The 25,865-nt window shown below is 40.1% G+C and overlaps 3 protein-coding genes across 26 annotated transcripts in view; 2 read left to right on the top strand and 1 right to left on the bottom strand.

Moving 5' to 3' along the window:
* Positions 1-2,091: 2,091 nt before the first annotated feature.
* On the top strand, positions 2,092-7,654 carry LOC135090808 (major facilitator superfamily domain-containing protein 10-like). Its single transcript, XM_063987874.1, has 7 exons — positions 2,092-2,339; positions 3,141-3,264; positions 3,725-3,933; positions 4,547-4,736; positions 5,986-6,090; positions 6,555-6,737; positions 7,298-7,654. The coding sequence occupies exons 1-6, from the start codon at positions 2,335-2,337 to the stop codon at positions 6,735-6,737; spliced, it is 816 nt and encodes a 271-aa protein (XP_063843944.1). The 5' UTR covers positions 2,092-2,334; the 3' UTR covers positions 7,298-7,654.
* Positions 7,655-8,116: 462 nt separating this feature from the next.
* LOC135090929 (translation initiation factor eIF2B subunit beta-like) overlaps positions 8,117-25,865 on the bottom strand; it is a 26,364-nt gene continuing 8,615 nt past the window's right edge. The window contains exons 1-6 of one of the 4 annotated variants that reach the window (XM_063988141.1): positions 25,210-25,314; positions 23,745-23,933; positions 23,510-23,666; positions 23,182-23,358; positions 9,291-9,466; positions 8,117-8,559 (exon numbers count right to left, since the gene is read on the bottom strand). In XM_063988141.1, the coding sequence (XP_063844211.1) occupies positions 8,481-8,559; positions 9,291-9,466; positions 23,182-23,358; positions 23,510-23,599 (522 nt within the window). In that variant the 5' untranslated portion in view covers positions 23,600-23,666; positions 23,745-23,933; positions 25,210-25,314 and the 3' untranslated portion in view covers positions 8,117-8,480. Of the gene's footprint in view, positions 8,560-9,290; positions 9,467-21,443; positions 21,886-22,655; positions 22,832-23,181; positions 23,359-23,509; positions 23,667-23,744; positions 23,934-25,058; positions 25,105-25,209; positions 25,315-25,865 lie in introns of those variants that run through there. The other 3 variants (XM_063988138.1, XM_063988139.1, XM_063988140.1) reach the window with 3 other exon arrangements.
* Positions 12,625-25,865, top strand: part of LOC135090931 (uncharacterized) — a 19,247-nt gene continuing 6,006 nt past the window's right edge. The window contains exons 1-6 of one of the 21 annotated variants that reach the window (XR_010262165.1): positions 15,615-15,822; positions 16,618-16,741; positions 17,197-17,381; positions 19,542-19,647; positions 19,986-20,145; positions 20,627-20,982. Coding sequence is in view for 7 of the 21 variants with exons in the window: in XM_063988142.1 (XP_063844212.1) it covers positions 15,818-15,822; positions 16,618-16,741; positions 17,197-17,405; positions 19,986-20,145 (498 nt within the window). In the remaining 14 variants the exon portion in view is untranslated. Of the gene's footprint in view, positions 13,019-14,381; positions 14,421-15,598; positions 15,827-16,617; positions 16,742-17,196; positions 17,406-18,192; positions 18,367-19,541; positions 19,648-19,985; positions 20,146-20,626; positions 20,983-24,552; positions 24,884-25,865 lie in introns of those variants that run through there. The other 20 variants (XR_010262169.1, XR_010262168.1, XM_063988147.1 and 17 more) reach the window with 20 other exon arrangements.

The following is a 25,865-nucleotide window of genomic DNA, read 5'->3' as shown; positions in this document are numbered from 1 at the left end:
TGGCTACCTCTGCCAACCTGATTCATCCTGTGTGTTTCAAAATTTTTTTGGTATTTTTCTTAACTTCTTTATTCTGCTCGTATAGCATGTTTTTATGGTTTATAAAAATAATTATTTGCTTTAGAAGTGTTTTCGTTGCTTGTGTTGAGTTGTGTTCAATTTTGTGTTGCTTTACGAAAATGTGGGGAGTTTTTTTGGCAGTATTTTGACAAACTTGTTTTTTTATTTCACGCTCTAATTACGTCTTTTGTGTTTCTAAAAATTGCTTATGATTTTCAAAATGTTTCTTCGTTCCTGTTGAGAGAAATAAGTGGACTTTAAAAATGGTTTATGGTCCTGTTAAAAGTTGTTATTACAACACTTTTTATGTTATTGTCTCTCTATTTCAGCTTGTAACTAACTTTTCATTGCTTGAAAAAATAGTTCGTATGTTTTAAAGTGTTTTATCTTGTTGTTGAGTGAAAATGGGTGGAATTTTCAGTGGTTTTTAATCGTATTTAGGTTCCAACACTTGTTTTTTACACAATTTCGGTTTTATTTGTTTACTTCTTGTTCCAGGTAACTTTTGATGGTGTAAGATGATAGTTCAGATTTTTTAAAAATTTTTACGTTCCTGAAAATTCAAATGTTGGGGACTTTTCAATGATTTAAATGGGGCCGAATATTTCAACACTTTTTCCATATTTCATTTGGATATTTTTAAAATACTACTCAGGCTGGAGCTGTTTTAATATTGTGAATATTAGTTTAAGTATTTGTCAAGTCAGAATATATAAGGCATTCCAGCCTAGCTCCATTTTTTCGAGGGGTCGATTTCGAAATGAAATCCGTTACGGTACGTAAAATTGCCGTGACGTCACGGCCGCCATCATGGACCCGGGACCTTGATCGGCTCCGCTGTCTCCTCGGTAATATTTATCGTATTTTGCAGTGTTTTCCTGGTGTTTCCACGTCTTTCTAGACTCAGACGTGTAGATAAGAGTAGAATGAGTAAGAAAATAAGAGAAATAGAGGAGGAAGATGAAGGGAGAAGGAATAGAGGAGGTGGTAAAACAGAAAAATGCTAAGAAAACAATATTTAGGTTAATTTTCCCTGCTGCCCTGTCTGTCTTTGTAGTATTTGTCTTCCTTGACAGTGCTTTCAGTGTATTTGGCGTGTTTAGGGAGTGTTGGAGTGTGTCTGGAGGTGTTTAGGGGGTGTTGGAGTGTGTGTTTTAGGGATTTGGTGATGTTTGAGTCAATATTTAGCGTTCCTGGTGTGTTTTGGGGTGTCTTAGGCTTGTTTAGGAGTGCTTTAAGTGTGCTTTGGACTGTTTTCAATGTTTTGAGATGTTTCAAGTGTATTTTGGGATGTTATGGATGAGTTTGGGTGTGTTTTGTGTGGATACGGGTGAGTTGTGTCTGCGTTTGTGGGTATTTTTGGGTATTTTAGGTCAGTCTGGGTGTGTTTTGGGGTGTTTTAAGTGTGTTTTGGGCCGTTTTCAGCGTTTTGGGATGTTTTAAGTGTGTTTTGGGATGTTATGGATGAGTTTGAGTGTGTTTTGGGTTGGTACGGTGTGTTTTGGATGCGTTTTAAGTCAATTTGGGTGAGTTTTGGAGTATTTTAAGTGTGTTTGGGGATATTTTGGTGCACTTTCGATGTGTTTAGGTTGTTTTTTTTGTGCGTTTAGGAATGTTCTGGGTATGTTTAAGGTGTTTTAAGGTGTTTTAGTGTGATTGGACTTGCTTTTGAGGTGTTTTAGTTATGTTATAGGCATGTTGCAGGTAAGAATGGGGTCTTTGAGGGTAGAAGTGGTGTGCTTGAGGTAAAATAAAAGATTCTGGAGTGTTTTTGAGAGAGGCTCTGATAGTAGAAGCGTGTCAGGGGTGTTATAGCGCGTGTTGTGATATATGAAACTACTAGATGCAAGTGTGTGACCACCACCACCATCACCACCACCACCAGCACAGTGGAAAAAAGGTTAGAGACAAGCGGGGAAAGTTGAAAAGTGAATAATTAAACGCTTGCTGTCTTTTATTATCTTGATTATAAAATGGTTATATGACAATCTCTCTCTCTCTCTCTCTCTCTCTCTCTCTCTCTCTCTCTCTCTCTCTCTCTCTCTCTCTCTCTCTCTCTCTCTCTCTCTCTCTCTCTCTCTCTCTCTCTCTCTCAGCTTTGGATTAGTAACCCCGTTGACAGAAGTGACACCCGCGTTTTCTCTTCTCAGATGTAAACAAAGCGGTAGATTCCTTCCAGCTGGTGATAAAACTTCCTCTCGCTCTCCCTCACTCTCCCACGTCACGGAAGTAGTGATATAAAGCACACGAGGAGGAAGTGAGAGGATATATATAATGCTGTGTGTGTGTGTGTGTGTGTGTGTGTAAAGAAGAAAATGTTATATCTACGTGTTTAAAAGTTTCCTACATTTAAGTCAAAAGAGGCTGGCTGGCTGGCTGATGCTGCTGCTGTTGTGGATTTAATTGCTCGTCTATGTTCCTTTGTGCTGTGAGGGAAAGTGTGTGTGTGTGTGTGTGTGTGTGTGTGTGTGTGTGTGTGTGTGTGTGTGTGTGTGTGTGTGTGTGTGTGCGTGCGTGCGTGCGTGTGTGAAGGAAGAAAGGGTTGGTGTTTAGGGGTCTGGGATGAGAAAACGAGTGATTTGTTTTGTAGCCTTCAGAAAAAAAATATTAAAGTTTTTACAGTGGGAAAATTTTGGTGGTGAGGGAGAATATGACTAAAATATTACCTCAAATTTAACCTAACGTGGTGGAGCTTCACACTCCTCAGCTGACCCTAACCAAACCAAGCCTAACCCAAAGAAGCCTACCCTAACTTCTGTCTGGTGCTTCCTCCTCCCCAAGACTGGCTATCTCGTGTCTTAATCCCAAGCTAGCCTAACCAAACTTTATCTAACCTAGCCAAACCTTACCTAAGCAAGGCTAACCTAGCCAAACCTTACCTAACCTAACCTAACCTCACCTAAAGAAGCCTAGCCAAACCTAACATAACCTACCCTAGCCTAACCTAACCTAGCCTAACCTAACCTCACCTAACTTAACGAAGCATAGCCAAACCTAACCTAACCTAGCCTAACCAAACCTAATCTAACCTACATCCTCTTCCCACAGCCCCACTTAACCTAACCTAATGTAACTTTCAGAGCAATGGCAACCCTCCGATCTGGCAAGCAGGTTGGCGGCAGCAATGGCGGTGGCAGCGGCAGCAGTGGTGAGGTGGACGGCAGGGACAGAGGGGCAGTACAGGCTGCGGACATCAAAGAGAAGGTGAGCAGGGTGTTGTGTTGGTGTGTGTTGCTAAGCTGAGATGTAAAGTGTTTGGTTGTCAACACGCTGCAATATTTGTCACTCAAGGCTCATGCAACACTGCCTCCATGCACAAGTGTGTCGGGAAAGTGATTTAAAGTCGTAAAAAATGTTGTTTTACTTTATTTATTTATTTATTTTGTTTTATTTTTTGTATATATAGGAGGGACACTGGTCAAAGGCAACTAAATACAATAAGAAAAATATACTGAGAAAAAAATAAAAGATAAAAAAAGACCTCACTTAACCTAACCTAACATATGCTAACTTACCCTAACCTAACCTAACTTAACCTAACCTAACCTAACTTAACCTAACCTAACTTAACCTAACCTAACCTAACCTAACCAAACCTAACTTAACCTAACTTAACCTAACTTAACCTAACCTAACATAACCTAACCTAACCTAACACCCACAGAGGAACGCGCGGACAAGCAAGGTGGTATTCGGTAGTCTGATCCTGGACCTGCTCGGCTTCACGGTGGTGGTGCCTCTGTCTCCTGCTCTCCTCGACTGTTACTCCAAGCACGACTCCAGCGGCTTGTATTCCTCTCTGCTCTCCTGTGTTACTTATTACCAGCATATCATCAGCGTTCCTGCGAGGTTCCACTCTGTCTTGTTTTGGTGGTATGTGGGTGTGTTGTGTTTTGTATTGGTTTATATATTTCTAGTTTGTTTTTATTATTATTTTTTTTCAATTTTTTTTTATCCTATTATCTATTTATTTATTTTTGTTTGTTTGTTTGTTTGTTTGTTTGTTTGTTTGTAGGGTGTGTGTGTTTGTTTGTGTTCCTGCTGTTCTATATTGCAGCTTGTTTTCTTGTTTTTGTTTTTTTGGTTATTGTTATTTTGTGTTTTATTCCCTTTCATTGTTCTGAGGATGTTTTCAGGTGTTTTTGGGGTGTTTTTGGGGTGTTTTGGAGTGTTTTCGGTTGTTTTTGTAGTGTTTTGTGGTGTTTTGGTGTATTTTGAGGGTGTTTTGGTGTGTTTTTGGAGTGTTTTTGGGTATATTGAGGGTGTTTTAGTGTGTTTTTGGAGTGTTTTGGGGTGTTTTGGGATATTTTGTGTACTTTGGGGTATTTTGAGGGTGTTTAAAGGTGTTGTGATGGTGTTAAATATTTTGTTTGTTTACTTTTTTTTAACTTTTTATTTTCTTATGCATTATTTTATTTCTTATTTATATTGTGGTGTGTTGTCGGTGTGTCCTAACCTAACCTAACCAGCCTACCCTCTCCTAACCTCCCCTCAACCCACAGGCACTGATTGGCGTGACATTCAGCATAGGCTTCACCGTCGGGCACACTGTGGGGGCTGCGTTCTCCCGCTGGGGAAGTACTGGGTGGTTCGCGGCCTCGGCTGTCTACGCACGCACTCTCACTGTGGCTAACATAATATTCTTTGCTGTCTTCTTCCAGGAATCGCTGCCTGAGGTGTGTGTGTGTGTGTGTGTGTGTGTGTGTGTGTCTCTCATTTATTTTTTTTATTATGTATATTTTTTTTGTTTTTGTATAATTTTTGCTTATTTTTTTTTCCTTTCATTTTTTCTTTCTTTGCTTATTTTGTAATTTGTTTGTATTTCCTTGTGTCTCTGAATGTTGTTAAAGAGAGGTGCATTGTGAGTAAAGCATCATTTTCTCTTTCCTTTCCTCATTTCTTTACTTTTCCCTCTTATTCCTTCCTTTCTGTCATCATTACAAACCCTTTCTATTCATTACAAACCCTTTCTCTCATTTTCCTTACCATAAATCATCAAAACATCTTAACAATCTCATTTAAATCACTTTTCTTTTCATTATCATCTGTTTGTTTACATTCTCTTGCTTTCTTTCACTTATTAATTCATTACACTCCTGTTTGTGTGTTTAGGAATGTTTTGAGATATTTTGGGGTGTTTTGCAGGTGTTTTGGGGTGTTTTTTCAAGTGTTTTGAGGTAAATTGTCTGTTTTGGGGTATATTTGTCTGTTTTTGTCTGTTTTTTGGGTATTATTGGGGTTTTGGAGGTGTTTTGGGGGTGTTTTGAGGTAAATTGTCTTTTTTGGGTATTTTTTGGGTTTTGGAGATGTTTTGGGGGTGTTTTTGCAAGTGTTTTGAGGTAAATTGTCTTTTTTGGGTATTATGGGGGTTTTGGAGGTGTTTTTTCAAGTGTTTTGAGGTAAATTGTCTTTTTTTGGGTATTATTGGGGTTTTGGAGGTGTTTTGGGGGTGTTTTTTCAAGTGTTTTGAGGTAAATTGTCTGTTTTTGGGTGTTTAATGGTGTTTTGGGAGTGTTTTGCAAGTTTTTGAGGTAAATAGTGTGTTTTGGGGTGTTTAATGGTGTTTTGAGAGTGTTTTGCAAGTGTTTTGAGGTAAATAGTGTGTTTTGGGGTGTTTAATTTTGTTTTGGGAGTGTTTTGCAAGTGTTTTGAGGTAAATAGTTTGTTTTGGGGTGTTTAATGGTGTCTTGGTGGTGTTTCAGGGTTATATAGGGGTGTTTGGGGGTGATCTAGGGTAAGTAGTGTTATCAAGGCTGTAGTGGAAGTTACTGTGGGTTTTCAAAGGGTGTTTCCATGGTGATTCACTTGTATTTTATCCCTTGTACAGTAAAACTCCCTTTCCCTGAGTTGGCAACACTGTTTGTTTACGTTCGCTGTTGTCTCGTCGTGTGTGAGTCAGATTTGTGTCTTGTTCTTCCACCGCAGGGCAGAAGGAGGAGGGACATCGGTGCCAGTTTGACCGAGGCTTGGGAGGTGATCAATCCTAGGGCTCTGTTCTCCGTCAGCTGTGTCAAGGGCCTGGGCAGAGAAGGTGTGTGTGTGTGTGTGTTTGTATGTTCAGTATTGTGTGTTTGTTCGTGTTTGTAGTATTGTGTGTGTGTGTGTGTGTGTGTGTACTAGCAAATATTCCCTTATGTTTACTCCTGAAACACACACACACACACACACCACCTCCCGTTCCTCCTCCTCCTCCTCTCCCTTCATTCATACACACACACACACACACACACACACACACACACACACACACACACACACACACACACACACACACACACACACACACACACACACACACACACACACACACACACACACACCACCTCCTGTTCCTCCTCCTCCTCCTCTCCCTTCATTCATACACACACACACACACACACACACACACTACCTCCCGTTCCTCCTCCTCCTCCTCTCCCTTCATTCATAAACATCTGTCTTTCTCTCTCTCTGTAGAACGCATGAAATTAATACAACTTAGCCGAGTTTACTTCCTCTACCTGTTCCTGTATTCCAGCCTGGAGTTAACGCTGATCTTCGCGACCCACCACAAGCATAGTTATGACTCGTTGGCGCAGGACCACAAGTTTTCCTTCCTGGGCCTGGTCATGGCAATTACACAGAGAGGGTTTATGCGAAGTGTTAAGACTGGAACTGAAAAAGCAACTGCCAATTAGGTATGGTGTGTTCTGGGGTGTGTGTGTGTGTGTGTGTGTGTGTGTGTGTGTTGGAGAGGGTTTGTGTGTGTGTGTGTGGCCGGGAAAGGGTTGCCTGTGTGTGTGTTTTCAAGGGTGTTTTCATGGTTCGAGTTTAACAGGGTGTAGTGGAAGTTACTGAGGTTTTCAAGGGTGTTTTTCTTGGTTCTTGTTTAACAGGGTGTAGTGGAAGTTACTGGGGTTTTCAAGGGTGTTTTCATGGTTTTTGTTTAACAGGGTGTAGTGGAAGTTACTGGGGTTTTCAAGGGTGTTTTCATGGTTCTAGTCTAACAGGCTGTAGTGCAAGTTACTGGGGTTTTCAAGGATGTTTTCATGGTTCTAGTTTAATGGGCTGTAGTGGAAGTTACTGAGGTTTACAAAGTATATTTTCAAATCTATATTTTTACTGTGTAGAATTACAATATAAAACAACAGGATTTATCAGTAACAGTTTAAGTAACAATTAGTTTAAGATCATATTATTTTCTTTTCCTTCCATTTAATCATTGTATGCCTGTATCTAATTCATGTTGGTTTCACAGGCACACACCTACATTGTGATGCAGCTCCTTGGAGGTGGAGAGCTGGCTGCCTCAGAGGATCAGGAAACACGAGAGGTTCACAGAGGCTCGCCTCGGGCTTCGGTCGTCGTGAGGAACCTGGTGTCAGCAGTTCACTACGTGCACAGGAAAAGCATCAGTGTTCACGGAGACCTAAAGCCAGACAGGGGTGAAAAGGGTTGGTGTTGAGGATAGACAGAAAAGAAAAGAAAGGAAAGGTAAAAAAAGGAAGTTTTTTTGCATTGATTTTCCATCTGCTTATTTTAAAGAATTTATTGCATGGAATATTATTGATCTCCATCATTTGTATGGCCTTTATAATAAAAAGTATGAATTTATTCCATTCAGATATTATCCTTCTCCGAGGCCATTCTAATCTAAACATCTTTTCACGGAATCTCTTGTTCAAGGATTCTTCTGAAGATTCAGTTATTAAGATTGTGGATTTTGGGTTTGCACATTTGATGCCTGACAAGGAAAAGGATGGCAGCACGAAGACACCGTGCTTCACTGTTCACTATGCAGCGCCAGAAGTGTTGCTGCAAGCTGTGCAGTGCAGAAGGGAGCAAATGGTACCGCTTGAACATTCATGCACTGGTTGAGTATCTTGTGTGTAATTTTATGATGAAAGGTTTTTAATGCAGGGACAGTTGTTTATAGGCATTTTTACATTATTTTTAGTGTACAACCATCCAAAAGGCATTTAGCTCAGTGTTACTGCAACAACCACACAGTACTGAATGTAGGGTTTCCTGTTTCATTAGAGATTTCTCTGCAGTGGTGTTTTCAATACAAGGAGTGTTTTCTATAGTTATTTTCTTTATTTTGAGGGCTTGCTATAATATCCTGCACAACTCTAAAAATACATCAAATTAACCTCCCACCAAAGCACAATACAGACACTTCCATTGGCTGTAACATTACTGCTAATACTGCAACATTCTTCCTGAGGGGAACCACACACATTAACAATAACACATGTTACAAAAAACTACACCAAACATATTAAGCTCAACATTTTTGTATAATAATTTTTAGAAACATGAATGACCAAAAATGGTTCTAGGATAAAAGAGGAAAAAAATGACAGAACACTACAGCATAACAGTACAAATGGCAGGTGTGTCTCTTTTCTCTTATTCCTTATTTGCAAGGATTAAAGCTGTTACCTTCTTGTTACACAAGAAGTGGGACGGTACAGTTCGCTAAGCTGCCGGTACACGTAGGATGGTGCAGTACCTCGACTGAAATAAAAGAGATTTAAATGGTCAGCAGCCATTATTTAAAGCTAAGTGAGTAGATGTGCAAGATAAACAGGGTACAGTAAAATCCCTCTTATCCGGCATCAACGGGACCGCCGACGTGCCGGATACTTGAATAGAAGTGAAATTATGTCCACAACGACCACCCTACACTCACGCATCTTACCACAACAATGATCAGCTGATCTGATCAGCTGCTTAAGTGTAAGCACAACACACTTCCTTTTTTCTACAACTTTAGGCGTGATGAAGGCGTCAGGCGATAAACAGTGCACACGCGGGACTGAGTCACTGAGTAAACACGGTGCAGTGGGCTGTGGTGGCAAGGGGACGGAGTATGCCTCGCGTGGGAATTTTAATTGATTTTCTGAGTACACGTTGATTTTTTATTGATTTTAAGGCTCGGGGAAAAATGTGCCGGATACTTGAAGCTGCCGGATGAGAGGGATTTTACTGTATAATAAATTGAGTAAGTTGTTTATCTCACTCATAAGTAAAACATAAAGGCCTTTCATTTGATGCATTTAGGATCAGAAGTTTTACTGGGAGATGAAGTACAGTGCTAAATAACAGTTTGTGCATAAAGCTGACAAATACTGATGTCTCCTGAGGTCAGCCCAGGCCCAACAAGGAAAGCAAATGAAAAAATTAAATGAACCCCCAACATCACACCTTGAAAGGACCACACAGTCATATGAACAACACAAACTCACTTGTTAGTTATCAAACTGGTGACATTTTCTGGAGGAACGTAATCTAGCTGAGTCAGCGCAGTATTTACAGACGGCCAAAACTTTGTTCCCTCTGGGATAATAGAAGTGGTGGTTTGGTGGCTTATTTCTTCACAGCCCATCAAGCTAAATTTGTATGTGGGAGTGCACACATACAGCTGAAAATGAAGATTTGTGACAATAAGCAAAATGCACAATTCATGCCATGATTTTCAATATTATATAGGTACTGATCTGATAGTATCTAGCTCCACATGAGACAACAACAGGTTGAGGTTTGAGAAAGGACCATCCAACACTCAACACGAGGAATGTATATCCACCTACATGAAATAAACATGTGGAAAAGGAATGTATCAAAAACTGGAATCAAGAATTTCTGTGAGAATAAAATGGTATGTACTTTTGTGATACCTTCCCTGTTCAATTTGCAACAGTAAATATGTTTCAAATACTGCCCCACTGAAAGAGGTATCAGGATAATGACTAACAAATAAAACTTACTGGAACAGAATAAAACTTTGGTGGTGAGGCAAGAGAGGCTGCACCAACAAAGGTCTCAATGCCTCCGTTGGTCACCACCGTCTCGGTGCCAACGATGACCTTTGATGACCTTGTTGACACGTGACATGATGGGGAACACTGCAGAGTCTTGAATTAATGTTGTCTCAATTCCAGCAGTACATAAAGCTTTTGCCACTGGGTGACCCTGCACAAGTAAAAGATGTATTGAGAACATAAGAACATAATAAAATAAAGGAAGCTGCAAGAAGCCATCACCCCTACATGTGGCAGTCCCTGTGTTATGTATTGTGCACATCAGACACGATGACGTGAAAGAGACGCATAAAACACCTTACATCATAATTTAGGGGCACGTTCGGCAACAATAACGTGGAATTTCCTTTGTGTGGCTGCCTTGGTCAGGAAGGCCAAGACCAGTGGACACATTGCTCACGTCACAATGACCTCATCATTGTGAATCTTGCTTACACCTTGGGCAGTGTAATGCCACCCCCCCCCCGGTTCCCCCCTCCTCCCTCCTCCTCACCGGTCCGATCAGAGCTCTAATGAGACGAGGCAAAGATCTTCACGGTGAAGAAGAAAAAGAAGAGGAAGAGAGAAGAGGTGAAGCACGCACACACAATAGAAAAAAAAGAAAACATTTTTGATTGGTAATGGTTCTCGCCTTCATCGTCATGGCCAGAGGGTAGGGAGAGGTTAATTATCACACAGTACCTACAGTGTGGCTTTATTAGGAGGAACGAAAAATATAAAAATAGCAAAAAATAATTAAATGAATAATACTGATGGGATTCTTTGGGTTGACTGACCCACTATGACACTATCGAGTGGTTAATCTAGGAAAAAAAAAAAAAATAAGGCACTTGAAATTCTGATATGGCATATACACTTATACTCCGTTACTTAACACTACGAATACACAAGAAAATAATTACTTTTATAACTCCTCAAGAGTACCATTGATTCTGGGCACCGTTATATCCCTAAATAGCGTCACAGCCTTCATCCATCACTTCTCTACGGCAACAATATTGCTCACAACACACTCACAGTAGATTATATTTGACTAAAGAAACATTACATGGCTAACACTTTCCCAAGACTCTGTGGCCTGTCTCCACGTGGGACCAACACCGGCTATTTTATCTGTTGCCAGAGGGAAGGGAGACGCCATTCTCTCAACACGTACTGTTACTATATCTTCACTAGAGACATGAATAATAAACATGAACACAGTAATATTCACTTCTAAATAAAAGAAAAATCAAATATTTCAGAGCTACGAGACCCACCTGTTGCCAGAGGGAAGGGAGACGCCATTCTGTGCTCTCTCCCTCAACACCCCCAGGCCTCTGAAGTTATTGGAACCTTAGCTAGTTTTCTCTCTCTCTTCTTTCACAAATAATTTTACTGAACCGTGAGTTTAAAAAAAAATGCAGGAATAATTGGCTAGCAAGGTGAGCATACAGGCTGGACATTAGTTGAAGTTAATAATTGAATTCTAAATTACTAACATATTTTATAAGCTAGGGAATGACACCTTATGAGTTACTGGTAGGCTGACGCAACATGATGTAATCCTATTATTCGTATTACCACTGATTAGAGAAAACCACAGTTGAAATAAGTAAAGACTATTTATAACAAATGTTTCAAGACTTTTAAATCACTCCCACGAATACACGCCTTATAAATATACTTTTTCATATAATCACTAAACCTTTAATTACCGCTATTATCCTCCACTTCACCGCAAGCTACAAAAGAAAACAATTATTGGGGAGACTCAAAGAAACACAGAAATAATAAAAAAGGAGCGTTACAAGATACACACACACACACACACACACACACACACGAGGGCAGACAGGCAAAATACGTAGAGAGAGAGAGAGAGAGAGGCTGTACTTAAGCAATTATATCTTTCCATGCCACACACACACACACACACACACGCACACGAACGTTTCCTAAGGGCGTTACATCACTGTGTGTGTGTTCTATATCTCTAGGGCGGAATCTTTCAAGAGAGAGAGAGAAAGAGAGAGATGAGGAAACAAGGAAGATAATGAAAAATAAATAAAAAAGCAAGAATAATGATGATAACAACAACAACAATAAAAGGTCAGTTTTTTTTTTTTTTATGGGATACTTATGTGAATTGAAATACGCCTAAATGTTTACGTTCGTGAGAGAAAACGGAGGTCAGTTTTTCTTATTTTTATGGGACACTTTGTGAATTGAAATACGCCTAAATGTTTACGTTCTTGAGAGAAAACGGAGGTCAGTTTTTTATTTTTATGGGAGACTTATGTGAATTGAAATACGCTCAGTTATTTCTACATCACTGCTTCACAGACATCTCCAGCACGTGTTCCCTTTGAGTAGCACCAAACCCACCAACACCCACACATTGGTAAGCCTTCTAAGCACATACTAGTTTACATTGGCGCAGATATATTAAAAAGATTAATCACAAAAGACTAATTAAAAACATATATTCAGTACATGCAGGTGGGCTCTCCTTGACACACAGAGAAAGGCTGGTAATTCTCTGTTGATCATTAGCTACAGTATGGAAGCCTCTGTTATACTTGGATATCTCTGTGAAGTATTGTTGTTTTTTAACGTCAAATGGTAAATACTTAATAATGATAAGCTGAGATATAACACAGTATTAAGCCAAGCCTTCAATTCACACAAGCTTTTCAATGATTTCACATTACGCCACACAAGGGACGAGACATTGCAGTGCAAGCCCCGCCAGAACCAGTTTGAATTTGGCGCTTCAATCAGTAATGTCTAGATACTTTGACAATTACAGTTATAATGGCCTGAGATTTATTTTTACGCGCTTATAATTTTTTACATTTAATTTTCTATTAGTTTAGTATAATATAAAAGAAGTTGGTGCTTGTTATTGAAAGGTAAAAGTGTCTTGTGGATAGTTTTGCTTGCGTATTGTGCGGAGCAGGCTGGGAGGGACGACACAGTACCAGACGTCAGACACAAGGCACTATGTTTAAAGGGTGCTATAAACTGCTGCTTTATTTAACGTATTTTCGCAGAACAAGACAGTGACAGGGGCCGTGGTGGCTGCCTGCGTGTGCTGGTGCAAGCTTGGTGCCTGCAGTGCCACCAAGGCTAATATTGGTAAGAAACCGGCCCACCACTTGTCCAGCCAGGTAATTTGCACAGTCTGATGTAATAGGCGGTAACTATGATAGTGTTGTTACATGTCACCCACAACAACAACACAGGGCTGTCAGGTCAGTGGTTAACCTTACTGTTTATTTATTGTTAAGCCTCGTATTTCATGTTTTTGCACCTCGTTAGGAATATATTGATGTGACTCAGCATTCCACGGTGCCACAAGCGCTCCAAGCCTCCACCACAAAACTCTTACTAATTAACCATGACAGGAATTATAAAGACGTAAAAAAAATTAACTTTACTAATGTTATCAGCTGAGGTGGAGGCAGCCTTCCCCATTTGTCCGCCAATATCTGCTTCATTTCTCACTTATTGTAAGCCTAACACGTCACTAAGTGGAGCCCCATGACTAGGCTTTCATATCCGCTAGCTAGATATATCCGCCATTGCCTCAATTAGTTACGATGGAAAAATAACAGGCAAAATAGCGGCCGTTCTCTCCACTGTCAAGGGCCGCCATGATGCCTGGCTACCTCTGCCAACCTGATTCATCCTGTGTGTTTCAAAATTTTTTTGGTATTTTTCTTAACTTCTTTATTCTGCTCGTATAGCATGTTTTTATGGTTTATAAAAATAATTATTTGCTTTAGAAGTGTTTTCGTTGCTTGTGTTGAGTTGTGTTCAATTTTGTGTTGCTTTACGAAAATGTGGGTAGTTTTTTTGGCAGTATTTTGACAAACTTGTTTTTTTATTTCACGCTCTAATTACGTCTTTTGTGTTTCTAAAAATTGCTTACAATTTTCAAAATGTTTCTTCGTTCCTGTTGAGAGAAATAAGTGGACTTTAAAAATGGTTTATGGTCCTGTTAAAAGTTGTTATTACAACACTTTTTATGTTATTGTCTCTCTGTTTCAGCTTGTAACTAACTTTTCATTGCTTGAAAAAATAGTTCGTATGTTTTAAAGTGTTTTATCTTGTTGTTGAGTGAAAATGGGTGGAATTTTCAGTGGTTTTTAATCGTATTTAGGTTCCAACACTTGTTTTTTACACAATTTCGGTTTTATTTGTTTACTTCTTGTTCCAGGTAACTTTTGATGGTGTAAGATGATAGTTCAGATTTTTTAAAAATTTTTACGTTCCTGAAAATTCAAATGTTGGGGACTTTTCAATGATTTAAATGGGGCCGAATATTTCAACACTTTTTCCATATTTCATTTGGATATTTTTAAAATACTACTCAGGCTGGAGCTGTTTTAATATTGTGAATATCAGTTTAAGTATTTGTCAAGTCAGAATATATAAGGCATTCCAGCCTAGCTCCATTTTTTCGAGGGGTCGATTTCGAAATGAAATCCGTTACGGTACGTAAAATTGCCGTGACGTCACGGCCGCCATCATGGACCCGGGACCTTGATCGGCTCCGCTGTCTCCTCGGTAATATTTATCGTATTTTGCAGTGTTTTCCTGGTGTTTCCACGTCTTTCTAGACTCAGACGTGTAGATAAGAGTAGAATGAGTAAGAAAATAAGAGAAATAGAGGAGGAAGATGAAGGGAGAAGGAATAGAGGAGGTGGTAAAACAGAAAAATGCTAAGAAAACAATATTTAGGTTAATTTTCCCTGCTGCCCTGTCTGTCTTTGTAGTATTTGTCTTCCTTGACAGTGCTTTCAGTGTATTTGGCGTGTTTAGGGAGTGTTGGAGTGTGTCTGGAGGTGTTTAGGGGGTGTTGGAGTGTGTGTTTTAGGGATTTGGTGATGTTTGAGTCAATATTTAGCGTTCCTGGTGTGTTTTGGGGTGTCTTAGGCTTGTTTAGGAGTGCTTTAAGTGTGCTTTGGACTGTTTTCAATGTTTTGAGATGTTTCAAGTGTATTTTGGGATGTTATGGATGAGTTTGGGTGTGTTTTGTGTGGATACGGGTGAGTTGTGTCTGCGTTTGTGGGTATTTTTGGGTATTTTAGGTCAGTCTGGGTGTGTTTTGGGGTGTTTTAAGTGTGTTTTGGGCCGTTTTCAGCGTTTTGGGATGTTTTAAGTGTGTTTTGGGATGTTATGGATGAGTTTGAGTGTGTTTTGGGTTGGTACGGTGTGTTTTGGATGCGTTTTAAGTCAATTTGGGTGAGTTTTGGAGTATTTTAAGTGTGTTTGGGGATATTTTGGTGCACTTTCGATGTGTTTAGGTTGTTTTTTTTGTGCGTTTAGGAATGTTCTGGGTATGTTTAAGGTGTTTTAAGGTGTTTTAGTGTGATTGGACTTGCTTTTGAGGTGTTTTAGTTATGTTATAGGCATGTTGCAGGTAAGAATGGGGTCTTTGAGGGTAGAAGTGGTGTGCTTGAGGTAAAATAAAAGATTCTGGAGTGTTTTTGAGAGAGGCTCTGATAGTAGAAGCGTGTCAGGGGTGTTATAGCGCGTGTTGTGATATATGAAACTACTAGATGCAAGTGTGTGACCACCACCACCATCACCACCACCACCAGCACAGTGGAAAAAAGGTTAGAGACAAGCGGGGAAAGTTGAAAAGTGAATAATTAAACGCTTGCTGTCTTTTATTATCTTGATTATAAAATGGTTATATGACAATTCTCTCTCTCTCTCTCTCTCTCTCTCTCTCTCTCTCTCTCTCTCTCTCTCTCTCTCTCTCTCTCTCTCTCTCTCTCAGCTTTGGATTAGTAACCCCGTTGACAGAAGTGACACCCGCGTTTTCTCTTCTCAGATGTAAACAAAGCGGTAGATTCCTTCCAGCTGGTGATAAAACTTCCTCTCGCTCTCCCTCACTCTCCCACGTCACGGAAGTAGTGATATAAAGCACACGAGGAGGAAGTGAGAGGATATATATAATGCTGTGTGTGTGTAAAGAAGAAAATGTTATATCTACGTGTTTAAAAGTTTCCTACATTTAAGTCAAAAGAGGCTGGCTGGCTGGCTGATGCTGCTGCTGTTGTGGATTTAATTGCTCGTCTATGTTCCTTTGTGCTGTGAGGGAAAGTGTGTGTGTGTGTGTGTGTGTGTGTGTGTGTGTGTGTGTGTGTGTGTGTGTGTGTGTGTGTGTGTGTGTGCGCGTGCGTGCGTGCGTGCGTGCGTGTGTGAAGGAAGAAAGGGTTGGTGTTTAGGGGTCTGGGATGAGAAAACGAGGGATTTGTTTTGTAGCCTTCAGAAAAAAAATATTAAAGTTTTTACAGTGGGAAAATTTTGGTGGTGAGGGAGAATATGACTAAAATATTACCTCAAATTTAACCTAACGTGGTGGAGCTTCGCACTCCTCAGCTGCCCCTAACCAAACCAAGCCTAACCCAAAGAAGCCTACCCTAACTTCTGTCTGGTGCTTCCTCCTCCCCAAGACTGGCTATCTCGTGTCTTAATCCCAAGCTAGCCTAACCAAACTTTATCTAACCTAGCCAAACCTTACCTAAGCAAGGCTAACCTAGCCAAACCTAACCTAACCTAACCTAACCTCACCTAAAGAAGCCTAGCCAAACCTAACATAACCTACCCTAGCCTAACCTAACCTAGCCTAACCTAACCTGACCTAACTTAACGAAGCATAGCCAAACCTAACCTAACCTAGCCTAACCAAACCTAATCTAACCTACATCCTCTTCCCACAGCCCCACTTAACCTAACCTAATGTAACTTTCAGAGCAATGGCAACCCTCCGATCTGGCAAGCAGGTTGGCGGCAGCAATGGCGGTGGCAGCGGCAGCAGTGGTGAGGTGGACGGCAGGGACAGAGGGGCAGTACAGGCTGCGGACATCAAAGAGAAGGTGAGCAGGGTGTTGTGTTGGTGTGTGTTGCTAAGCTGAGATGTAAAGTGTTTGGTTGTCAACACGCTGCAATATTTGTCACTCAAGGCTCATGCAACACTGCCTCCATGCACAAGTGTGTCGGGAAAGTGATTTAAAGTCGTAAAAAATGTTGTTTTACTTTATTTATTTATTTATTTTGTTTTATTTTTTGTATATATAGGAGGGACACTGGTCAAAGGCAACTAAATACAATAAGAAAAATATACTGAGAAAAAAATAGAAGATAAAAAAAGACCTCGCTTAACCTAACCTAACATATGCTAACTTAACCTAACCTAACCTAACTTAACCTAACCTAACCTAACTTAACCTAACCTAACTTAACCTAACCTAACTTAACCTAACCTAACCAAACCTAACTTAACCTAACTTAACCTAACCTAACATAACCTAACCTAACCTAACACCCACAGAGGAACGCGCGGACAAGCAAGGTGGTATTCGGTAGTCTGATCCTGGACCTGCTCGGCTTCACGGTGGTGGTGCCTCTGTCTCCTGCTCTCCTCGACTGTTACTCCAAGCACGACTCCAGCGGCTTGTATTCCTCTCTGCTCTCCTGTGTTACTTATTACCAGCATATCATCAGCGTTCCTGCGAGGTTCCACTCTGTCTTGTTTTGGTGGTATGTGGGTGTGTTGTGTTTTGTATTGGTTTATATATTTCTAGTTTGTTTTTATTATTATTTTTTTTCAATTTTTTTTTATCCTATTATCTATTTATTTATTTTTGTTTGTTTGTTTGTTTGTTTGTTTGTAGGGTGTGTGTGTTTGTTTGTGTTCCTGCTGTTCTATATTGCAGCTTGTTTTCTTGTTTTTGTTTTTTTGGTTATTGTTAATTTGTGTTTTATTCCCTTTCATTGTTCTGAGGATGTTTTCAGGTGTTTTTGGGGTGTTTTTGGGGTGTTTTGGAGTTTTTTCGGTTGTTTTTGTAGTGTTTTGTGGTGTTTTGGTGTGTTTTTGGAGTGTTTTTGGGTATATTGAGGGTGTTTTAGTGTGTTTTTGGAGTGTTTTGGGGTGTTTTGGTGTATTTTGAGGGTGTTTTGGTGTGTTTTTTGTAGTGTTTGAGGATGCTTTGGTGTGTTTTGGGATGTTTTTGGGTGTTTTTGGGTATTTTAAGAGTGTTTTGGTGTGTTTTTGAAGTGTTTTGGGATGCTTTGGTGTGTTTTGGGGTATTTTGAGGGTGTTTTGGTGTGTTTTTGGAGTGTTTTGGGATATTTTGTGTACTTTGGGGTATTTTGAGGGTGTTTAAAGGTGTTGTGGTGGTGTTAAATATTTTGTTTGTTTACTTTTTTTTAACTTTTTATTTTCTTATGCATTATTTTATTTCTTATTTATATTGTGGTGTGTTGTCGGTGTGTCCTAACCTAACCTAACCAGCCTACCCTCTCCTAACCTCCCCTCAACCCACAGGCACTGATTGGCGTGACATTCAGCATAGGCTTCACCGTCGGGCACACTGTGGGGGCTGCGTTCTCCCGCTGGGGAAGTACTGGGTGGTTCACGGCCTCGGCTGTCTACGCACGCACTCTCACTGTGGCTAACATAATATTCTTTGCTGTCTTCTTCCAGGAATCGCTGCCTGAGGTGTGTGTGTGTGTGTGTATGTGTGTGTGTGTGTGTGTCTCTCATTTATTTTTTTTATTATGTATATTTTTTTTGTTTTTGTATAATTTTTGCTTTTTTTTTTTTTTCCTTTCATTTTTTCTTTCTTTGCTTATTTTGTAATTTGTTTGTATTTCCTTGTGTCTCTGAATGTTGTTAAAGAGAGGTGCATTGTGAGTAAAGCATCATTTTCTCTTTCCTTTCCTCATTTCTTTACTTTTCCCTCTTATTCCTTCCTTTCTGTCATCCTTTCTATTCATTACAAACCCTTTCTCTCATTTTCCTTACCATAAACCATCAAAACATCTTAACAATCTCATTTAAATCACTTTTCTTTTCATTATCATCTGTTTGTTTACATTCTCTTGCTTTCTTTCACTTATTAATTTATTACACTCCAGTTTGTGTGTTTAGGGATGTTTTGAGATATTTTGGGGTGTTTTGGAGGTGTTTTGGGGTGTTTTTTCAAGTGTTTTGAGGTAAATAGTCTGTTTTTGGGTATATTTGTCTGTTTTTGTCTGTTTTTTGGGTATTATTGGGGTTTTGGGGGTGTTTTTGCAAGTGTTTTAAGGTAAATTGTCTTTTTTGGGTATTATTGGGGTTTTGGGGGTGTTTTTTCAAGTGTTTTGAGGTAAATTGTCTTTTTTTGGGTATTATTGGGGTTTTGGAGGTGTTTTGGGGGTGTTTTTTCAAGTGTTTTGAGGTAAATTGTCTGTTTTTGGGTGTTTAATGGTGTTTTGGGAGTGTTTTGCAAGTTTTTGAGGTAAATAGTGTGTTTTGGGGTGTTTAATGGTGTTTTGAGAGTGTTTTGCAAGTGTTTTGAGGTAAATAGTGTGTTTTGGGGTGTTTAATTTTGTTTTGGGAGTGTTTTGCAAGTGTTTTGAGGTAAATAGTTTGTTTTGGGGTGTTTAATGGTGTCTTGGTGGTGTTTCAGGGTTATATAGGGGTGTTTGGGGGTGATCTAGGGTAAGTAGTGTTATCAAGGCTGTAGTGGAAGTTACTGTGGGTTTTCAAAGGGTGTTTCCATGGTGATTCACTTGTATTTTATCCCTTGTACAATAAAACTCCCTTTCCCTGAGTTGGCAACACTGTTTGTTTACGTTCGCTGTTGTCTCGTCGTGTGTGAGTCAGATTTGTGTCTTGTTCTTCCACCGCAGGGCAGAAGGAGGAGGGACATCGGTGCCAGTTTGACCGAGGCTTGGGAGGTGATCAATCCTAGGGCTCTGTTCTCCGTCAGCTGTGTCAAGGGCCTGGGCAGAGAAGGTGTGTGTGTGTGTGTTTGTATGTTCAGTATTGTGTGTTTGTTCGTGTTTGTAGTATTGTGTGTGTGTGTGTGTGTGTGTGTACTAGCAAATATTCCCTTATGTTTACTCCTGAAACACACACACACACACACACACACACACACACACACACACACACACACACACACACACACACACACACACACACACACACACACACACACACACTACCTCCCGTTCCTCCTCCTCCTCCTCTCCCTTCATTCATAAACATCTGTCTTTCTCTCTCTCTGTAGAACGCATGAAATTAATACAACTTAGTCGAGTTTACTTCCTCTACCTGTTCCTGTATTCCAGCCTGGAGTTAACGCTGATCTTCGCGACCCACCACAAGCATAGTTACGACTCGTTGGCGCAGGACCGCAAGTTTTCCTTCCTGGGCCTGGTCATGGCAATTACACAGAGAGGGTTTATGCGAAGTGTTAAGACTGGAACTGAAAAAGCAACTGCCAATTAGGTATGGTGTGTTCTGGGGTGTGTGTGTGTGTGTGTGTGTGTGTGTGTGTGTGTGTGGCCGGGAAAGGGTTGCCTGTGTGTGTGTTTTCAAGGGTGTTTTCATGGTTCGAGTTTAACAGGGTGTAGTGGAAGTTACTGAGGTTTTCAAGGGTGTTTTTCTTGGTTCTTGTTTAACAGGGTGTAGTGGAAGTTACTGGGGTTTTCAAGGGTGTTTTCATGGTTTTTGTTTAACAGGGTGTAGTGGAAGTTACTGGGGTTTTCAAGGGTGTTTTCATGGTTCTAGTTTAATGGGCTGTAGTGGAAGTTACTGAGGTTTACAAAGTATATTTTCAAATCTATATTTTTACTGTGTAGAATTACAATATAAAACAACAGGATTTATCAGTAACAGTTTAAGTAACAATTAGTTTAAGATCATATTATTTTCTTTTCCTTGCATTTAATCATTGTATGCCTGTATCTAATTCATGTTGGTTTCACAGGCACACACCTACATTGTGATGCAGCTCCTTGGAGGTGGAGAGCTGGCTGCCTCAGAGGATCAGGAAACACGAGAGGTTCACAGAGGCTCGCCTCGGGCTTCGGTCGTCGTGAGGAACCTGGTGTCAGCAGTTCACTACGTGCACAGGAAAAGCATCAGTGTTCACGGAGACCTAAAGCCAGACAGGGGTGAAAAGGGTTGGTGTTGAGGATAGACAGAAAAGAAAAGAAAAGAAAGGTAAAAAAAGGAAGTTTTTTTGCATTGATTTTCCATCTGCTTATTTTAAAGAATTTATTGCATGGAATATTATTGATCTCCATCATTTGTATGGCCTTTATAATAAAAAGTATGAATTTATTCCATTCAGATATTATCCTTCTCCGAGGCCATTCTAATCTAAACATCTTTTCACGGAATCTCTTGTTCAAGGATTCTTCTGAAGATTCAGTTATTAAGATTGTGGATTTTGGGTTTGCACATTTGATGCCTGACAAGGAAAAGGATGGCAGCACGAAGACACCGTGCTTCACTGTTCACTATGCAGCACCAGAAGTGTTGCTGCAAGCTGTGCAGTGCAGAAGGGAGCAAATGGTACCGCTTGAACATTCATGCACTGCTTGAGTATCTTGTGTGTAATTTTATGATGAAAGGTTTTTAATGCAGGGACAGTTGTTTATAGGCATTTTTACATTATTTTTAGTGTACAACCATCCAAAAGGCATTTAGCTCAGTGTTACTGCAACAACCACACAGTACTGAATGTAGGGTTTCCTGTTTCATTAGAGATTTCTCTGCAGTGGTGTTTTCAATACAAGGAGTGTTTTCTATAGTTATTTTCTTTATTTTGAGGGCTTGCTATAATATCCTGCACAACTCTAAAAATACATCAAATTAACCTCCCACCAAAGCACAATACAGACACTTCCATTGGCTGTAACATTACTGCTAATACTGCAACATTCTTCCTGAGGGGAACCACACACATTAACAATAACACATGTTACAAAAAACTACACCAAACATATTAAGCTCAACATTTTTGTATAATTTTTAGAAACATGAATGACCAAAAATGGTTCTAGGATAAAAGAGGAAAAAAATGACAGAACACTACAGCATAACAGTACAAATGGCAGGTGTGTCTCTTTTCTCTTATTCCTTATTTGCAAGGATTAAACCTGTTACCTTCTTGTTACACAAGAAGTGGGAGGGTACAGTTCGCTAAGCTGCCGGTACACATAGGATGGTGCAGTACCTCGACTGAAATAAAAGAGATTTAAATGGTCAGCAGCCATTATTTAAAGCTAAGTGAGTAGATGTGCAAGATAAACAGGGTACAGTAAAATCCCTCTTATCCGGCATCAACGGGACCGCCGACGTGCCGGATACTTGAATAGAAGTGAAATTATGTCCACAATGACCACCCTACACTCACGCATCTTACCACAACAATGATCAGCTGATCTGATCAGCTGCTTAAGTGTAAGCACAACACACTTCCTTTTTCCTACAACTTTAGGCGTGATGAAGGCGTCAGGCGATAAACAGTGCACACGCGGGACTGAGTCACTGAGTAAACACAGTGCAGTGGGCTGCGGGTGGCGCGAAGCAGTGCGCTGTGGTGGCAAGGGGACGGAGTATGCCTCGCGTGGGAATTTTAATTGATTTTCTGAGTACATGTTGATTTTTTATTGATTTTAAGGCTCGGGGAAAAATGTGCCGGATACTTGAAGCTGCCGGATACTGGAATGCCGGATGAGAGGGATTTTACTGTATAATAAATTGAGTAAGTTGTTTATCTCACTCATAAGTAAAACATAAAGGCCTTTCATTTGATGCATTTAGGATCAGAAGTTTTACTGGGAGATGAAGTACAGTGCTAAATAACAGTTTGTGCATAAAGCTGACAAATACTGATGTCTCCTGAGGTCAGCCCAGGCCCAACAAGGAAAGCAAATGAAAAAATTAAATGAACCCCCAACATCACACCTTGAAAGGACCACACAGTCATATGAACAACACAAACTCACTTGTTAGTTATCAAACTGGTGACATTTTCTGGAGGAACGTAATCTAGCTGAGTCAGCGCAGTATTTACAGACGGCCAAAACTTTGTTCCCTCTGGGATAATAGAAGTGGTGGTTTGGTGGCTTATTTCTTCACAGCCCATCAAGCTAAATTTGTATGTGGGAGTGCGCACATACAGCTGAAAATGAAGATTTGTGACAATAAGCAAAATGCACAATTCATGCCATGATTTTCAATATTATATAGGTACTGATCTGATAGTATCTAGCTCCACATGAGACAACAACAGGTTGAGGTTTGAGAAAGGACCATCCAACACTCAACACGAGGAATGTATATCCACCTACATGAAATAAACATGTGGAAAAGGAATGTATCAAAAACTGGAATCAAGAATTTCTGTGAGAATAAAATGGTATGTACTTTTGTGATACCTTCCCTGTTCAATTTGCAACAGTAAATATGTTTCAAATACTGCCCCACTGAAAGAGGTATCAGCTAGGATAATGACTAACAAATAAAACTTACTGGAACAGAATAAAACTTTGGTGGTGAGGCAAGAGAGGCTGCACCAACAAAGGTCTCAATGCCTCCGTTGACCTTGATGACCTTGTTGACACGTGACATGATGGGGAACACTGCAGAGTCTTGAATTAATGTTGTCTCAATTCCAGCAGTACATAAAGCTTTTGCCACTGGGTGACCCTGCACAAGTAAAAGATGTATTGAGAACATAAGAACATAATAAAATAAAGGAAGCTGCAAGAAGCCATCACCCCTACATGTGGCAGTCCCTGTGTTATGTATTGTGCACATCAGACACGATGACGTGAAAGAGACGCATAAAACACCTTACATCATATTTAGGGGCACGTTCGGCAACAATAACGTGGAATTTCCTTTGTGTGGCTGCCTTGGTCAGGAAGGCCAAGACCAGTGGACACATTGCACACGTCACAATGACCTCATCATTGTGAATCTTGCTTACACCTTGGGCAGCTATCAATTCTTGGCTGAAATAAAAGGAATCAATATAATACTGGTAACAAACAATGTCAATGTCCCAAATGTCAGTGTAATCTTTACTCTACCTTTGTTCAACCTCAGCTTTCTGTTCACCAATGGCCTCAAGTACTCTGTCCTGCAGCTCTGGAATAACCTCCGTGCATTTTGGGAGATCTCCACATGCAGGGTGAGTCTACTAGCATGGACTGTGAGAGGCTTGGGTACTCCACACCTTGCTTCTCTCCACGTGGTGTGTTGTGTTCGTCAATTACTATCTGCGTGAAGAAGAAAAATAACTTAAATAAATAAATGAGATACACACACACACACACACACACACACACACACGAGGGCAGACAGGCAAAATACGTAGAGAGAGAGAGAGAGAGAGAGAGAGAGAGAGAGGCTGTACTTAAGCAATTATATCTTTCCATACCACACACACACACGCACACGAACGTTTCCCTAAGGGCTCTCCTTGACACACAGAGAAAGGCTCTGTTGATCATTAGCTACAGTATGGAAGCCTCTTTTATACTTGGATATCTCTGTGAAGTATTGTTGTTTTTTAACGTCAAATGGTAAATACTTAATAATGATAAGCTGAGATATAACACAGTATTAAGCCAAGCCTTCAATTCACACAAGCTTTTCAATGATTTCACATTACGCCACACAAGGGACGAGACATTGCAGTGCAAGCCCCGCCAGGACCAGTTTGAATTTGGCGCTTCAATCAGTAATGTCTAGATACTTTGACAATTACAGTTATAATGGCCTGAGATTTATTTTTACACGCTTATAATTCCTTATATTTAATTTTCCATTAGTTTCGTATAATATAAAAGAAGTTGGTGGTTGTTATTGAAAGGTAAAAGTGTGTTGTGGATAGGGTTGTGTCCGTACTGTGCAGAGCAGGCCAAGGGAGGACAACACAGCACCAGACGTAACACAGAAAGGCACTGTGTTCAAAGGGTGCCATAAACTGTGGCTTCATTTAATGTATTTTGGCAGAACAAGACAGTGACAGGGCCGTGGGTGCCTGCGTGTGCTGGTGCAAGCTTGGTGCCTCCCTGGAGGTGCCTACAGGGCCACCAAGGCTAATATTGGTAAGAAACCCGCCCACCACTTGTCCAGCCAGCTAATTTGCACAGTGTGATGTAACAGGCGGTAACTGTGGTAGTGTTGTTACGTGTCACCCACAACAACAACACAGGGCTGTCAGGTCAGTGGTTAACCTTACTGTTTATTGTTGAGCCTCGTATTTCATGTTTTTGCACCTGGTTAGGAATATATTGACGTGACCCAGCATTCCACGGTGCCACAAGCGCTCCAAGCCTCCACCACAAAACTCTTACTAATTAACCATGACAGGAATTATAAAAACGTCAAAAAAATACACTTAATGTTATCAGCTGAGGTGGAGGCAGCCTTCCCCATTTGTCCGCCAATATCTGCTTCATTTGTCACTTATTGTAACCCTAACACGTCACTAAGTGGAGCCACATGACTAGGCTTTCATATCCGCTAGCTAGATATATCTGCCATTGCCTCATTTAGTTACGATGGAAGAATAACAGGTAAAATAGCGGCCGTTCTCTCCACTGACAAGGGCCGCCATGATGCCTGGCTACCTCTGCCAACCTGCTTCAACCTGTGGGTTCCAATATTTTTTTATTTTTTTCTTAACTTCTTTATTCTGCTGGTATAGCATGTTTTTTATGGTTTATAAAAATAATTATTTGCTTTAGAAGTATTTTCGTGGCTTGTGTTGAGTTGTGTTCAATTTTGTGTTGCTTGCCGAAAATGCGGGGTGTTTTTTTAGCAGTATTTTGACAAACTTGATTTTTTATTTCACGTTCTAACTACGTCTTTTGTATTTCTAAAAAATTGCTTATGATTTTTAAATTGTTTTTTGGTTCCTGTTGAGAGAAATAAGTGGACTTTAAAAATGGTTTATGGTCCTGTTAAAAGTTGTTTTTACAACACTTTTTGTGTTATTGTCTCTCTATTTGAGCTTGTAACTAACTTTTCATTGCTTGAAAAAATTGTTTGTATGTTTTAAAGTGTTTTATCTTGTTGTTGAGTCAAAATAGGTGGACTTTTCAGTGGTTTTTAATCGTATTTAGGTTCAACACTTGGTTTTTACACAATTTCGGTTTTATTTGTTTACTTCTTGTTCCAGGTCACTTTTGATTGTGTAAGAT

The sequence above is a fragment of the Scylla paramamosain genome, chromosome 36, assembly GCF_035594125.1.
Source record: "Scylla paramamosain isolate STU-SP2022 chromosome 36, ASM3559412v1, whole genome shotgun sequence".
In the NCBI taxonomy this organism is placed as follows: Eukaryota; Metazoa; Arthropoda; class Malacostraca; order Decapoda; family Portunidae; genus Scylla; species Scylla paramamosain.
The sequence above is the reverse complement of the archived record's forward strand: the minus strand, read 5'-3'. Positions and strand labels throughout refer to the sequence as shown.

Coding starts and splice junctions, on each gene's coding strand:
- LOC135090808 (XM_063987874.1), top strand. Junction 3,934..4,546: donor CACTCTGTCTTGTTTTGGTG/GTATGTGGGTGT, acceptor CCTCTCCTAACC/TCCCCTCAACCCACAGGCAC. Junction 4,737..5,985: donor TCCAGGAATCGCTGCCTGAG/GTGTGTGTGTGT, acceptor CTTCCACCGCAG/GGCAGAAGGAGGAGGGACAT.